This window comes from Salmo salar, chromosome 24 (genome assembly GCF_965601325.2).
Source record: "Salmo salar chromosome 24, fSalSal1, whole genome shotgun sequence".
NCBI lineage: Eukaryota > Metazoa > Chordata > Actinopteri > Salmoniformes > Salmonidae > Salmo > Salmo salar.
In genome coordinates this window covers 44,083,258-44,097,360 of record NC_138314.1, presented here as the reverse complement: position 1 = coordinate 44,097,360, position 14,103 = coordinate 44,083,258, and the positions used below count along the sequence as shown (strand labels likewise).

Sequence of the window (14,103 nt, the reverse complement as noted above, 5' to 3'; positions counted from 1 at the left end):
TCTCTACATCTTTTTCTCTCTTCCCCAGATGACCCTGTCAAAAAGGCCCAAATGAGGGTTAACATGGCCCAGGAGTGGCCGACGAGGCCGGCCCTTCCTCCCACTGCCTTTAACAGAGACAAAGAGGGTGAAATGCACTGTGAAAACCAGTCACTCAGTTAAAACAGCAATAAGCCTGATAAAGGGGGGAGGGAGGGGGAGGGAGGGGGGAGGGAGAGGGGGGAGGAGGGGGCAGGAGAGTGGGAGGTGGAGGGGGCAGGAGAGTGAGAGGAGGGAGAGGGAGGGAGGGGGGAGGGAGGTGGAGGAGAGAGAGCGAGGAGGAGGGGGCAGGAGAGTGAGAGGAGGGAGAGGGAGGTGGAGGAGATAGAGCGGGGGGGAAGAGGGGGAGAGTAAACTGGGGCTTATGGGCCTATTCACATAGCCACAGACGATAGGTAAACAGACTGACTGCATCTCAAATTGTACCCTATTCCCTTTGTAGTGCCCTACTTTGGACCAGAAGTAGTGTTCTATTCTTAAACCTTCAACAGGGAAATCATACTGAGACTAGAGCCCTGCATATATTAATCAAACATACTGTATACATCATACAATATAAAACATTTCTAAACATATGAAGAAAATCATTTATCAACAGAGGATAATTTCTCTGAATTGACCAAAGGGGACCAGAACATCTATTTTCAGAGAGCTCTGTAAGTTGTTCCACATACAGGGCGTAAAAAAACTAAGAGCAACTTTACCCAACTTTGTGGAGACAAAAGGGCCTCCAGTGTTATCCAAGCCCGAGAACGGGTTTGGTAATTTGTAAGTCTAAATTGAATTAATGATGATAGATACATAGGAAGCTTCTGCATGAGTGCTTTGTAGATAAATAAGATAATGCTGCTCTATCCTTACATAAAAAGAGGCCCAACCCACTTTTTGATACAAAACACAATGGTGAGTTCTAGAACCATCCCCAGCAATAAACCTAAGGGCCCAATGGAAAACAGCATCTAGTGGTTTAAATCTACGTTATGGTACAAAGAAAAAAGGATGCTTTTTTTTGTTGCATTTAGCACTAACTTTAGTTCCAATAGTGACCTCTGCATTGCTGGAAAATTGGATTTCAAATTTGAAAAGGCTTGGCCAACCTGTATCATCTGCATAAAAATTAATATAACTTTTTTTTAACATCAGCAATGTTATTTATATAGAATGTAAACAGTAGTGGGCTGAGTATCGAAACCTTGGGGCACCCCTTTATGTAACTCAAGGATTTCAGATTGGACTCCAATATATAGGGAATAGGGTGCCATTTGGGAAGAAATCTATTGCTGGAGGCTGAATCAAGGGGACAAACAGCCGAAGTGAACTGGGAGACAAAGGGTTGAGGACCTCCCAAACAGAACATGCAGGAGATGAAACCGGCAACGTCACAACCGGACGGTCTGGAGAGGGAGGGAGTGTTGCAGAGCCGGGGGAATAACTGGCTTGTTTGTTTGCCTATTAGCCTAGGTATGGCCTGGGGGAACGGAGGGGGAGCGGGCAGGAAGACTGCGGAATAGCTAGCTCGAGCTTATTAGTTCGCACATTAGCCTAGCACTGGGTGTTCTGTTTGACTAAGGTTTGCCACTCCTCTCTACTCCACCCTACTGTCGTCAGGGCTGTCTGTCTGTGTGGTACGCACGATGAGAAAAGACTAAGTTCCAGTCCAGGAGCAAAGCAGCAACTCATTTATCAGTCCAGCTGTAGTGGAGCGAGGAACTGAAGCTCTTAAAGACAAACTGTTTTAATGTAACACTTATATTATAGTTTACGCCGACGCTTATATCTAAAGTGACTGACAGTCATGCGTGTATACATTTTATGTATGGTCCCGGGAATTGAACCTTCTTTCATGGTGTTACAAACACCATGCTCTACCAACTGAGCTACAAAGGACCACTAACTCTCGAGACGCTCTGTTGCCAAGTTAGCTATATATGGTACAACCATCATGTGTCCTCTTTTCTTAAAGTCTAATCGTCTGGATGTTTGAGAGCCACAAACCTGATTCTAAATGCCTGGGTAATGGAGATCCTCCATTAAAACCTGATGTTCAGTCTAAAATTAGGACTGAATTTTTAATCTGTATCTGGGTAAACTGGCAATATGCGTCTCGACCAGATGTTTGGCAACCACAAAGCTGCTTCTATGTGCCTGATCACCCATGCGCTCCTAGGGAGGTTGAGGGAGGGGAGAATGTTATATTTGTCTCCAGGTTAATAAGTAATAAGTAATACTAAATCCCAAGGCGGCAGCAGGAAAGTTCTGCGTTGAGCCCGAAGTCACCATTTCCAGTTCACTATGTTACTTACAGCCGAGCAGAAAACCAAAAAAATGTACTTCTCACATACCTTCTAGACCCCTAAAACTCAACTCTGGACCTCTAAGCCAGTAACAATGCGTTTTTTCATTGTCCCCCTCTAATCAGGGACGGATTTAGATCTGGGACGCCAGGAGGGTGCAATTAACAATCGGGTATAGGATAAAAACACAGGCTTCGAACCTCGTAGGGTCAGAGTTGAATAACCCTGTTCTAGGCCATTATTGGCCATTTTTTTCATACACATATTTTTTAAGATGTGTAATATTATCTCCAGCTGAACTAGCTACTAATTTTAATTATCCATTCAATTCAATTAATCAATTAACTGGGCGGGTTTCCCGGAAACAGATTAAGCCTAGTCCTGGACTAAGAAAATGAATGAAGAATCTCCATTGAAAGTGATTTATAGTCAAGGACTAGGCTTAATCTGTGTCTGGGAAACACCCCTATATACTCCCAACCATTTAACCCGCATAAAAAAAATACTACAGTTTACTATAGAATACTACAGTACTTACTACAGTATCTTCGGGAAAGTATTCAGACCCCTTGACTTTTCCACATTTTGTTACGTTACAGCCTTACTGTAAAAGGGATTAAATTAAATAAAAATCCTCAGCAATCTACACACAATACCCCATAATGACATCACAATACTCCATAATGACATCACAATACCCCATAATGACATCACAATACCCCATAATGACAAAGTGAAAACAGGTTTTTTGAATTTTTTGCAAATTTATAATAATATAAAACATAAATACCTTATTTACATAAGTATTCAGACTTTGCTATGAGACTCGAAATTGAGCTCAGGTGCATCCTGTTTCCATTGATCATCCTTGAGATGTTTCTACGACTTGATTAGAGTCCACCTGTGGTAAATTTAATTGATTGGACATGATTTGGAAAGGCACACACCTGTCTATATAAGGTCTCACAGTTGACAGTGCATGTCAGAGCAAAAACCAAGCTATGAGGTCAAAGGAATTGTCCATAGAGCTCCGAGACAGGATTGTGTCGAGGCACAGATCTGGGGAAAGGTACCAAAACATGTCTGCAGCATTGAAAGTCCCCAAGAACACAGTGGCCTCCATCACACCATTCTTTGGTCTGATGAAACCAAGATTGAACTCTTTGGCCTGAATGCCAAGTGTCACTTATAAGGGATTTATATGTTTAAATGTAATGATTAAATAATTCTACCCTGAAACTTAACTATTAGTGATTATTAGTTTATGTAGCATGTATAATGAATAATTAAAGTACTAAACGTAAGTCCCATAAGGTTTAGTAGAGACCTGTGAGGAAGAGAAATGTATGTGTGTATGTGTGTGCCCAAGAGAATACCGAGAACAATTAAGACTGTGTTTGGCTCGACCTGGCTAGAACTCTGAGAAACGTACGATAGGACGGAGTACTTCTCAAGGTTCCTCTAATCTCGGGGCAATGGAACGGACAACGCTGGCTAGTGATAAACAGTGGGGAGAACTCTGGGGAGGGATACAACCCACCTACTGTTCATGTGTATGTATGTGCGTAGGATATCTACTGTTTGTGTGGATGTATGTGCGTAAGTAGGGAATGAACTATAAAATGAATGTCTCTGTATTATGGACTTCAGAACGTTCTCGTGAATAAACTGTATGAACCTTTTGCATAAGCTGAGTCTTTGACTAATTATTATTAAACCCAGTGTCTTACAAACCTCGGGGATTGGTCAAAGCTTATTGATTGTTAGTTATTATCATTGGGATAGAAAATTCTCCTGACAGTCACGTTTGGAGGAAACATGGCACCATCCCTACGGTGATCAGCATCATGCTGTGGGGATGTTTGTCAGCAGCAGGGACTGGGAGACTAGTCAGGATCGAGGCAAAGATGAACGGAGCAAAGTACAGATAGATCCTTGATGAAAACTTACTCCAGAGCGCTCAGGATGGGTTGAAGGTTCACCTTCCATCAGGATAATGACCCTAAGCACACAGCCAAGACAATGCAGGTGTGGCTTTGGGACAAGTCTCTGAATGTCCTTGAGTGGCCCAGCCAGAGCCCGGACTTGAACCTGATCGTACATCGCTGGAGAGACCTGAAAATAGCTGTGCAGCGACGATCCTCATCCAACCTGAGAGTTAGAGAGGATTTGCAGAGAAGAATGGGAGAAACTCCCTGAATACAGGTGTACCAAGCTTGTAGCGTCATACCAAAGAAGACTCAGGTCTGTAATCGCTGCCAAAGGTGCTTCAACAAAGTACTGAGTAAAGGGTCTGAATACTTATGTAAATGTAATATTTAAGTTATTTATTTTTTATACATTTGCAAACATTTCTAAAAACCTGTTTTTGCTTTGTCATTTTGGGTATTGTGTGTAGATTGATGAGGGAAAAAAACCTCTGTCCTCCTCTCCCACCCCTCTTTCCTTCTGTCCTCCTCTCCCACCTCACCCTTCAATCACTCCCTCCTCATCCCCTATTAATTTTCTCTCTAATTGCGGACGAGGAGTGTAATTATATAGTGGCTGTACCGTGCCACTGCACACCACTAACTTCTTTCCCAATCAGTGTTCTGTGTGTTCTTAAAGCTTATGAGAGGACAGAGAGAGTGAGATGAAATATATATATATATATATATATATATATATATATATATATATATATATATATATATATATATATATATATATATAACACAAATTATCTTTATTTAATGAGTGAGAGATTGAAAGTTAGAGAGACAGAACGGGAGTGAGAGAAAGACAGGAGAGAGAGAGAAAGAGAACAGAGAGAGAGAACGGGAGTGAGGTGAGACAGAAAGATAGGAGAGAGAGAAAGATAGGAGAGAGAGAGAACAGAGAGAGAGAATGGGAGAGAGAGAGTGAGAGAGAGAGAGAGAGAGAGAGAGAGAGAGAAAGATAGGAGAGAGAGAGAGAACAGAGAGAGAGAATGGGAGAGAGAGAGAACGAAAGTAAGAGAGAGAGAGAAAGAAAGAAAGGAGAGAGAGTGAGAGAGAACAGAGAGAGAGAACGGGAGTGAGAGAGAGAACGATAGGAGAGAGAGAGAGAACAGGAGAGAGAGAGAGAAAGATAGGAGAGAGAGAGAACAGAGAGAGAGAACGGGAGTGAGAGAGAGAACGATAGGAGAGAGAGAGAGAACAGGAGAGAGAGAGAGAAAGATAGGAGAGAGAGAGAACAGAGAGAGAGGACGGAAGTGAGAGAGAGAAAGACAGGAGAGAGAGAGAGAGAACAGAGAGAGAGAGAGAGAGAAAGATAGGAGAGAGAGAGAACAGAGAGAGAGGACGGAAGTGAGAGAGAGATAGGAGAGAGAGAGAGAGCTGTTCTGTTCTGCAGCTCTACGCTAACCTTTACTGTAATTACGTTGATCACATAGCGGTGGAAAGCAGGAATTTGACATTACCCGCCAATCGCCATTAAACCTGTGTGTAAAGCCGCCAGGGAACCACAACACTGCCTCTGAGAACCGTGTTCAACCATGTTTTAAGAGCGATTACCTGTTGTTTCAGGGGAGAAAAGCAGCGTTTGGGTCAAAAAGCCACTCTGTTTGTAATAATGGTGTTGGTCCTTTCCTCAGGAGGTTTTCAGGGTATAGACAAGAACGCAGAGCACATTCTGAATGTTGTCTTCTTCTCCTGTTCTCACCCAGGCAGCATTCCTCCTGTTCTCACCCAGGAAGCACTCCTCTTGTTCTCACCAAGGCAGCACTCCTCCTGTTCTCACCCAGGCAGCATTCCTCCTGTTCTCACCCAGGCAGCATTCCTCCTGTTCTCACCCAGGCAGCACTCCTCCTGTTCTCACCCAGGCAGCATTCCTCATGTTTTCACCCAGGCAGCATTCCTCCTGTTCTCACCCAGGCAGCATTCCTCCTGTTCTCACCCACGCAGCATTCCTCATGTTTTCACCCACGCAGCATTCCTCCTGTTCTCACCCAGGCAGCACTCCTCCTGTTCTCACCCACGCAGCATTCCTCATGTTTTCACCCAGGCAGCACTCCTGACTCTCTCTGCCATTCTAGGTAAGAAGTAGTCTTTCACTTAGTTTGATGGGGTTAGAAACTTTGAAAGACCAAAGACCCTACATGTCAATGGACCGACCGAGACCGGCCGAGACCGGCCTTGGTATATGTATAAACATCACAATATCTTGTTAAATAAGAAATTCAACACGTTTTGATTGGTTTAAACACAAAGTGATTCATAGCACATAGATGTAAAGACATTCAACATGATCAGCAAGCGTGAAACAGCACATACAGAATGAAAGAGAGGCAAGCCAACCGATCCATACAATACATCCATAGATTAGATATCCAACAAAAGAAACGTAATGGCTTAGTTTGTAGGCTTACACTGCAGAGTTCCAGCTTCAATACCAGTTTGTAGGCCTACACTGCAGAGTTCCAGCTTCAATACCAGTTTGTAGGCTTACACTGCAGAGTTCCAGCTTCAATACCAGTTTGTAGGCTTACACTGCAGAGTTCCAGCTTCAATACCAGTTTGTAGGCTACACTGCAGAGATCCAGCTTCAATACCAGTTTGTAGCCTTACACTGCAGAGTTCCAGCTTCAATACCAGTTTGTAGGCTTACACTGCAGAGTTCCAGCTTCAATACCAGTTTGTAGGCTTACACTGCAGAGATCCAGCTTCAATACCAGTTTGTAGGCTACACTGCAGAGTTCCAGCTTCAATACCAGTTTGTAGCCTTACACTGCAGAGTTCCAGCTTCAATACCAGTTTGTAGGCTTACACTGCAGAGTTCCAGCTTCAATACCAGTTTGCAGCATACACTGCAGAGTTCCAGCTTCAATACCAGTTTGTAGGCGACACTGCAGAGCTCCAGCTTCAATACCAGTTTGTAGGCTACACTGCAGATTTACAGCTTCAATACCAGTTTGTAGCCTATACTGCAGAGATCCAGCTTCAATACCAGTTTGTAGGCTAAACTGCAGATTTCCAGCTTCAATACCAGTTTGTAGCTTATACTGCAGAGTTCCAGCTTCAATACCAGTTTGTAGGCTACACTACAGAGTTCCAGCTTCAATACCAGTTTGTAGGCTACACTGCAGATTTCCAGCTTCAATACCAGTTTGCAGCATACACTGCAGAGTTCCAGCTTCAATACCAGTTTGCAGGCTACACTGCAGAGTTCCAGCTTCAATACCAGTTTGTAGGCTACACTGCAGAGATCCAGCTTCAATACCAGTTTGTAGCCTTACACTGCAGAGTTCCAGCTTCAATACCAGTTTGTAGGCTTACACTGCAGAGTTCCAGCTTCAATACCAGTTTGTAGGGCCTATACTGCAGAGGTCCAGCTTCAATACCAGTTTGTAGGCTTACACTGCAGAGTTCCAGCTTCAATACCAGTTTGTAGGCTTACACTGCAGAGTTCCAGCTTCAATACCAGTTTGTAGCCTACACTGCAGAGCTCCAGCTTCAATACCAGTTTGTAGCCTATACTGCAGAGTTCCAGCTTCAATACCAGTTTGTAGGCTTACACTGCAGAGTTCCAGCTTCAATACCAGTTTGTAGGCTACACTGCAGAGTTCCAGCTTCAATACCAGTTTGTAGGCTACACTGCAGAGTTCCAGCTTCGAAATCGATACCAGGCACTCTGAACTTTAAAAGTGCATGATTTTCTCCTACAGTGCTCAGACATCCATATAGCTTCCTCCATAACCTTCTCCTACAGTGCTCAGACATCCATATAGCTTCCTCCATAACCTTCTCCTACAGTGCTCAGACATCCATATGCAGTGCCTTCAGAAAGTATTCAGAACCCCGTGACTTTTTCCAAATGTTGTTACGTTACAGCTTTATTCTAAAATTGGTTAAATAAAGGAATTGTCCATAGATCTCCTAGACAGGATTGTGTCGAGGCACAGATCTGGGGAAGAGTACAAAAAAAACTTCTGCAGGATTCAAGGTCCCGAAGAACACAGTGGCCTCCATCATTCTTAAAAATGGAAGATGTTTGGAATCACCAAGACTCTTCCTAGAGCTGCCCACCCCCAATCGGGGGAGAAAGGCCTTGGGCAGAGAGGTGATCAAGAACCCGATGGTCACTCTGACAGAGCTCCAGAATTCTTCTGTGGAGATGGGAGAACCTACTAGAAGGACAACCATCTCTGTAGCACTCCACCAATCAGGTCTTTATGGTAGTGTGGCCAGATGGAAGCCACTCCTCAGTAAAAGGCAGATGACAGGCCGCTTGGAGTTACCCAAAAGGCACCTGAAGACTCTCAGACCATGAGAAACAAGATTCTCTAGTCTTATGAAACCAATATTGAACTCTTTGGCCTGAATGCCAAGTGTCACGTCTGGAGGAAACCTGGCACCATCCCTATGGTGAAGCATGGTGGTGGTAGCATCATGCTGTGGGGATGTTTTTCAGCGGAAGTGACTGGGAGACTAGTTAGGATCAAGGCAAAGATAAACGGAGCAAAGTACAGAGAGTTCCTTGATGGAAACCTGCTCCAGAGGACTCAGAACCTCAGACTGGTGCGAAGATTCACCTTCCAACAGGACAACGACCCTAAGCACTCAGCCAAGACAATGCAGGAGTGGCTTCGGGACAAGTCTCTGAATGTTCTTGAGTGGCCCAGCCAGAGCCCGGACTTGAACCTGATCTAACATCAATGGAGAGACCAGAAAATAGCTGTGCAGCGACGCTCCCCATCCAACCTGACAGAGCTTGAGAGGATCTGCAGAGAAAAATGGGAGAAACTCCCCAAATACAGATGTGCCAAGCTTGTAGCGTCATACCCAAGAATACTCAATGCTGTAATTGCTGCCAAAGGTGCTTCAACAAAGTACTGAGTAAAGGGTCTGAATACTTATGTAAACAAGATGTCAGTTTTTATTTTATACATTTGCAAAAATGTTTAAAAAAACTGTTTTTCCTTTGTCATTATGGGCTATTATGTGTCGATTGATGAGGGGGGGAAATTATTTAATCAATTTTAGAATAAGGCTGTAATGTAACAAAATGTGGAAAACGTCAAGGGGTCTGAATACTTTCCGAAGGCACTGTGGCTGTCACGTCGTGACCAGTAAAAGGGGTTATTTGTTATTGTAGTTTGGTCAGGGCGTGGCAGGGGGTGTTTGTTTTGTGTGTTTCGGTGTTTTTGGTTTATGTTCTGTTATCTATTTCTATGTGTTTATCTAGTTTTCTATTTCTATGTTGGGTTTTTGGCAATGACCTCCAATTAGAGGCAGCTGGTTGTCATTGTCTCTAATTGGAGGCCATATTTAGTTGGGTTAGTTTTCTCTTGTGTTTGTGGGTGGTTGTTTCCAGTATAGTCTGTGCACCTTACTGGACTGTTTTCGTCGTTAGTTTATTTTTTTAAAGTGTTTTCTTTAATAAAGAAAGAAGATGAGCACTTTATCCGCTGCGTTTTGGTCCAATCCTTACAACGCCCATGACAGTAGCTTCCTTCATAACCTTCTCCAACAGTGCTCAGACATCCACATAGCTTCCTTCATAACCTTCTACAACAGGGCCCAGACATCCATATAGTTTCCTTCATAAATAGTAGTAGGAGACAAGCAACCATTTCCAAAACAACCATCTAGGCTGCGACCGAAATGACACCCTCCTCCCTATTTAGTGCACTCCTTTTGACCAGAGCCCTATGGGCCCCAGTGAAAGGTAGTGCACTATATAGAGAATAGGGTGCCAATTGGGACATCTAATAGTCATATCCTCTTCTCTATTAATGATTCACAAAGTCAGCAGCAGCTATGCATTATTAACCAGCTACATCTCAGACAACGGGTTGAGTGAAACAATCCCCCATAGATAGACAGTAGGAAGACACCGTCACCGTAACCCTGCTTTAGAAACACTACCTCGGGTAACACGTTCCTACATAATGTATGAGTTAATACACCGTGATAGATAATGCATCAGCACCAATGCGAAACGGGCCCGCGTCATCATTCTGAGACGGAAGAAGAGAAGGAGACAATAGAGACATAATGAAATGAAAGGGATGTGGGAAGGAATGAAGAAAACACTTACCGCAAACAGAGATCCCTGATAGACACATGCTCCTGTGGGAGTGAGGAGAAAACCACAACGTTAACATAAAGTTCAAAGGTCATTCTAGTACAATTACAAGTATGCACTTAAGGTCTTCTACCAACAGTTGAAGTCTGAAGTTTACATACACTTATGTTGGAGTCATTAAAACTCGTTTTTCAACCACTCCATAAATTTCTTGTTAACAAACTATCGTTTTGGCAAGACCTCAGAAAAGAAATTGTAGACCTCCACAAGTCTGGTTCATCCTTGGGAGCAATTTCCAAACGTCTGAAGGTACCACATTCATCTGTACAAACAATAGTACGCAAGTATAAACACCATGGGACCATGCAGCCGTCATTCCGCTCAGGATGGAGACGTGTTCTGTCTCCTAGAGAGGAACGTACTTTGGTGCGAAAAGTGCAAATCAAACCCAGAACAACAGCAAAGGACCTTGTGAAAATGCTGGAGGAAACAGGTACAAAAGTATCTATATCCACAGTAAAACGAGTCCAATATCGACATAACCTCAAAGGCCGCTCAACAAGGAAGAAGCCACTGCTCCAAAACCACCATAAAAAAGCCAGACTACGGTTTGCAACTGCACATGGGGACAAAGATCGTACTTTTTGGAGAAATGTCCTCTTGACTGATGAAACAAAAATAGAACTGTTTGGCCATAATGACCATCGTTATGTTTGGAGGAAAAAGGGGTACGCTTGCAAGCCGAAGAACACCATCCCAACCGTGAAGCACGGGGCTGGCAGCATCATGTTGTGGGGTGCTTTGCTGCAGGAAGGACTGGTGCACTTCACAAAATAGATGGCATCATGAGGCAGGAAAATTGTGTGGATATATTGAAGCAACATCTCAAGACATCAGTCAGGAAGTTAAAGCTTGGTCGCAAATGGGTCTTCCAATTGGACAATGACCCCAAGCATACTTCCAAAGTTGTGGCAAAATGGCTTAAGGACAACAAAGTCAAGGTATTTTAGTGTCCATCACAAAGCCCTGATCTCAATCCTATAGAAAATTTGTGGGCTGAACTGAAAAAGTGTGTGCGAGCAAGGAGGCCTACAAACCTAACTCAATTACACCAGCTCTGTCAAATTCACCCAACTTATTGTGGGAAGCTTGTGGAAGGCTACCCAAAACATTTGACCCAAGTTAAACAATTTAAAGGCAATGCTACCAAATAATAATTGAGTGTATGTAAACTTCTGACCCACTGGGAATGTGATGAAAGAAATAAAAGCTGAAATAAATCATTCTCTCTACTATTTTTCTGACATTTCACAATCTTAAAATAAAGTGGTGATCCTAACTGACCTAAGACAGGGAATTGTTACTAGGATTAACTGTCAGGAATTGTGAAAAACTGAGTTTAAATGTATTTGGCTAAGGTGTATGTAAACTTCCGACTTCAACTGTACATCAATATTACACTAGGACCAGAGTAGGTAAGCGGTCTTACAGCGTGTGTGTCCACCGGAGTCAGTGAGGTTTACTTACTCTGAACTTCACAGTAGGTTGTTAGCCATTCAAAAAGTAAGCTGTGATTTAATAAACAATGGAGTGGCCATGATTCTACTTGCTCAATTGGAAGAGTTAATCGTTGAGAAAACAAACTATAGTTGCTGTGGCTGTGTGCACAGCAACTATACATCTGGAGCTGGGGTTGACAGAAATGACTGGGGAAATCTGATTTTGGGAAAGTGTCACTCTGAGAGTTGAACAGACTTCACACTGGAAGAGAACAACGGTGGTGTGTATGTGACCAACCATCTGTCGTCTGTCGACGCACACAGTGCATTCTGAATGTTTATACAGTTTACTATAGCATACTATAGTACTTACTACAGTGCCTTCAGAAAGTATTCAGACCCCTTGAATTGTTCCACATTTTGTTACGTTACAACCTTATTCTAAAATGGATTAAAAAAATTAAAATTCCTTCATCAATCTACACACTGCCATATTAGTGTTGTTTTAAAGGGGCTGCCATAGTAGTGTTGTTTTAAAGGGGCTGCCATAGTAGTGTTGTTTTTAAGGGGCTGCCATATTAGTGTTGTTTTAAAGGGGCTGCCATAGTAGTGTTGTTTTAAAGGGGCTGCCATAGTAGTGTTGTTTTTAAGGGGCTGCCATAGTAGTGTTGTTTTTAAGGGGCTGCCATAGTAGTGTTGTTTTAAAGGGGCTGCCATAGTAGTGTTGTTTTAATGGGGCTGCCATATTAGAGTTGTTTTAATGGGGCTGATATAGTAGTGTTGTTTTGAAGGGGCTTGCATAGTAGTGTTGTTTTGAAGGGGCTGCCATAGTAGTGTTGTCTTAATGGGGCTGCCATAGTAGTGTTGTTTTAATGGGGCTGTTATAGTAGTGTTGTTTTAATGGGGCCGCCATAGTAGTGTTGTCTTAATAGGGCTGCCATAGTAGTGTTGTTTTGAAGGGGCTGCCGTATTAGTGTTGTTTTAATGGGGCTGCCATAGTAGTGTTGTTTTGAAGGGGCTGCCATAGTAGTGTTGTTTTAATGGGGCTGCCATAGTAGTGTTGTTTTAATGGGGCTGCCATAGTAGTGTTGTTTTAATGGGGCTGTTATAGTAGTGTTGTTTTAATGGGGCCGCCATAGTAGTGTTGTCTTAATAGGGCTGCCATAGTAGTGTTGTTTTAATGGGGTTGCCATAGTAGTGTTGTTTTAATGGGGTGCCATAGTAGCGTTGTTTTAATGGGGTTGCCATAGTAGCATTGTTTTAATGGGGTTGCCATAGTAGTACAGCACCCCTGACTAAGACTACCTTAGTCCACTGAGCTAGGCATTCCTTAAGATTTTAGGTCTCAAGTAAAGTTACCGAAAAAGAAAACCTCTACAAATTGATTATGGCAGCCCCCTCTACAAATCTTTTTGGCTGTTATAATTTATTATAAAATATATTATTAAGCCTCACACATGCTTATAACAGGTAACACACAAACATACTTGCAGGCTGTCAGTAAAGTGTGATAGCCACAGGTCTTTCTCATTTATTGAATTCAAGTCTGACCGAGTCGCCCTGTGGGAGAGGGCACCAAATCTACAGCTAAATCTTATTGCCTTATGCTCCTGTAGAGACGTCTTACTGTGGCCTCACATTTCAATATCAGATGTCGGGGGTTATAATGCAATGTTTCCTAATTCATTTGACTGAACCATGATAGAATAAGGATTTCAATGATAAGGTAAAAGACTAGGGTTATTATATTTGGGTTATAGTAAAGCAAGTTTATTTAGGCATGGGTGTGAGTGACTCCCTGTGGGGCATTTGTTCCATTCAATCTGAATCGGACAGATTGCAGATTAGGACGAGATTATAATGTCTGAATAGTAATAGGAGTCATGGAGATGCTGATTCTGAAATGGGACATTTCTCCCCTCAGGGAAAAGATAGCAAGGGAGCCAACTGGTTTAGATGTGATTATTAGACTGAGTGGTTCATACCTGTGTAATAACAGAATATAGCCATTTTTTTTACATTTTAGTCATTTAGCAGACGCTCTTATCCAGAGCGATTTACAGTAGTAAATGCATACGTTTCATACATTTTTTTCCGTACTGGTCCCTCGTGGGAATCGAACCCACAACCCTGGCGTTGCAAACACCATGCTGTACCAACTGAGCTACACGGGATAGCCTATTCTTTAACGTAATAATGCCTTGAGTTATATTTCTGTTTTAAAA

General features: G+C 42.8%; 1 protein-coding gene across 1 annotated transcript in view; it reads right to left on the bottom strand.

Moving 5' to 3' along the window:
• Window positions 1–14,103, bottom strand: part of LOC145863990 (extracellular matrix organizing protein FRAS1) — a 112,451-nt gene that overhangs the window by 97,562 nt on the left and 786 nt on the right. Inside the window, exon 2 of the mRNA XM_082968767.1 lies at window positions 10,392–10,423. Within this exon, the coding sequence (XP_082824893.1) occupies window positions 10,392–10,423 (32 nt within the window). The remainder of the gene's footprint in view (window positions 1–10,391; window positions 10,424–14,103) is intronic.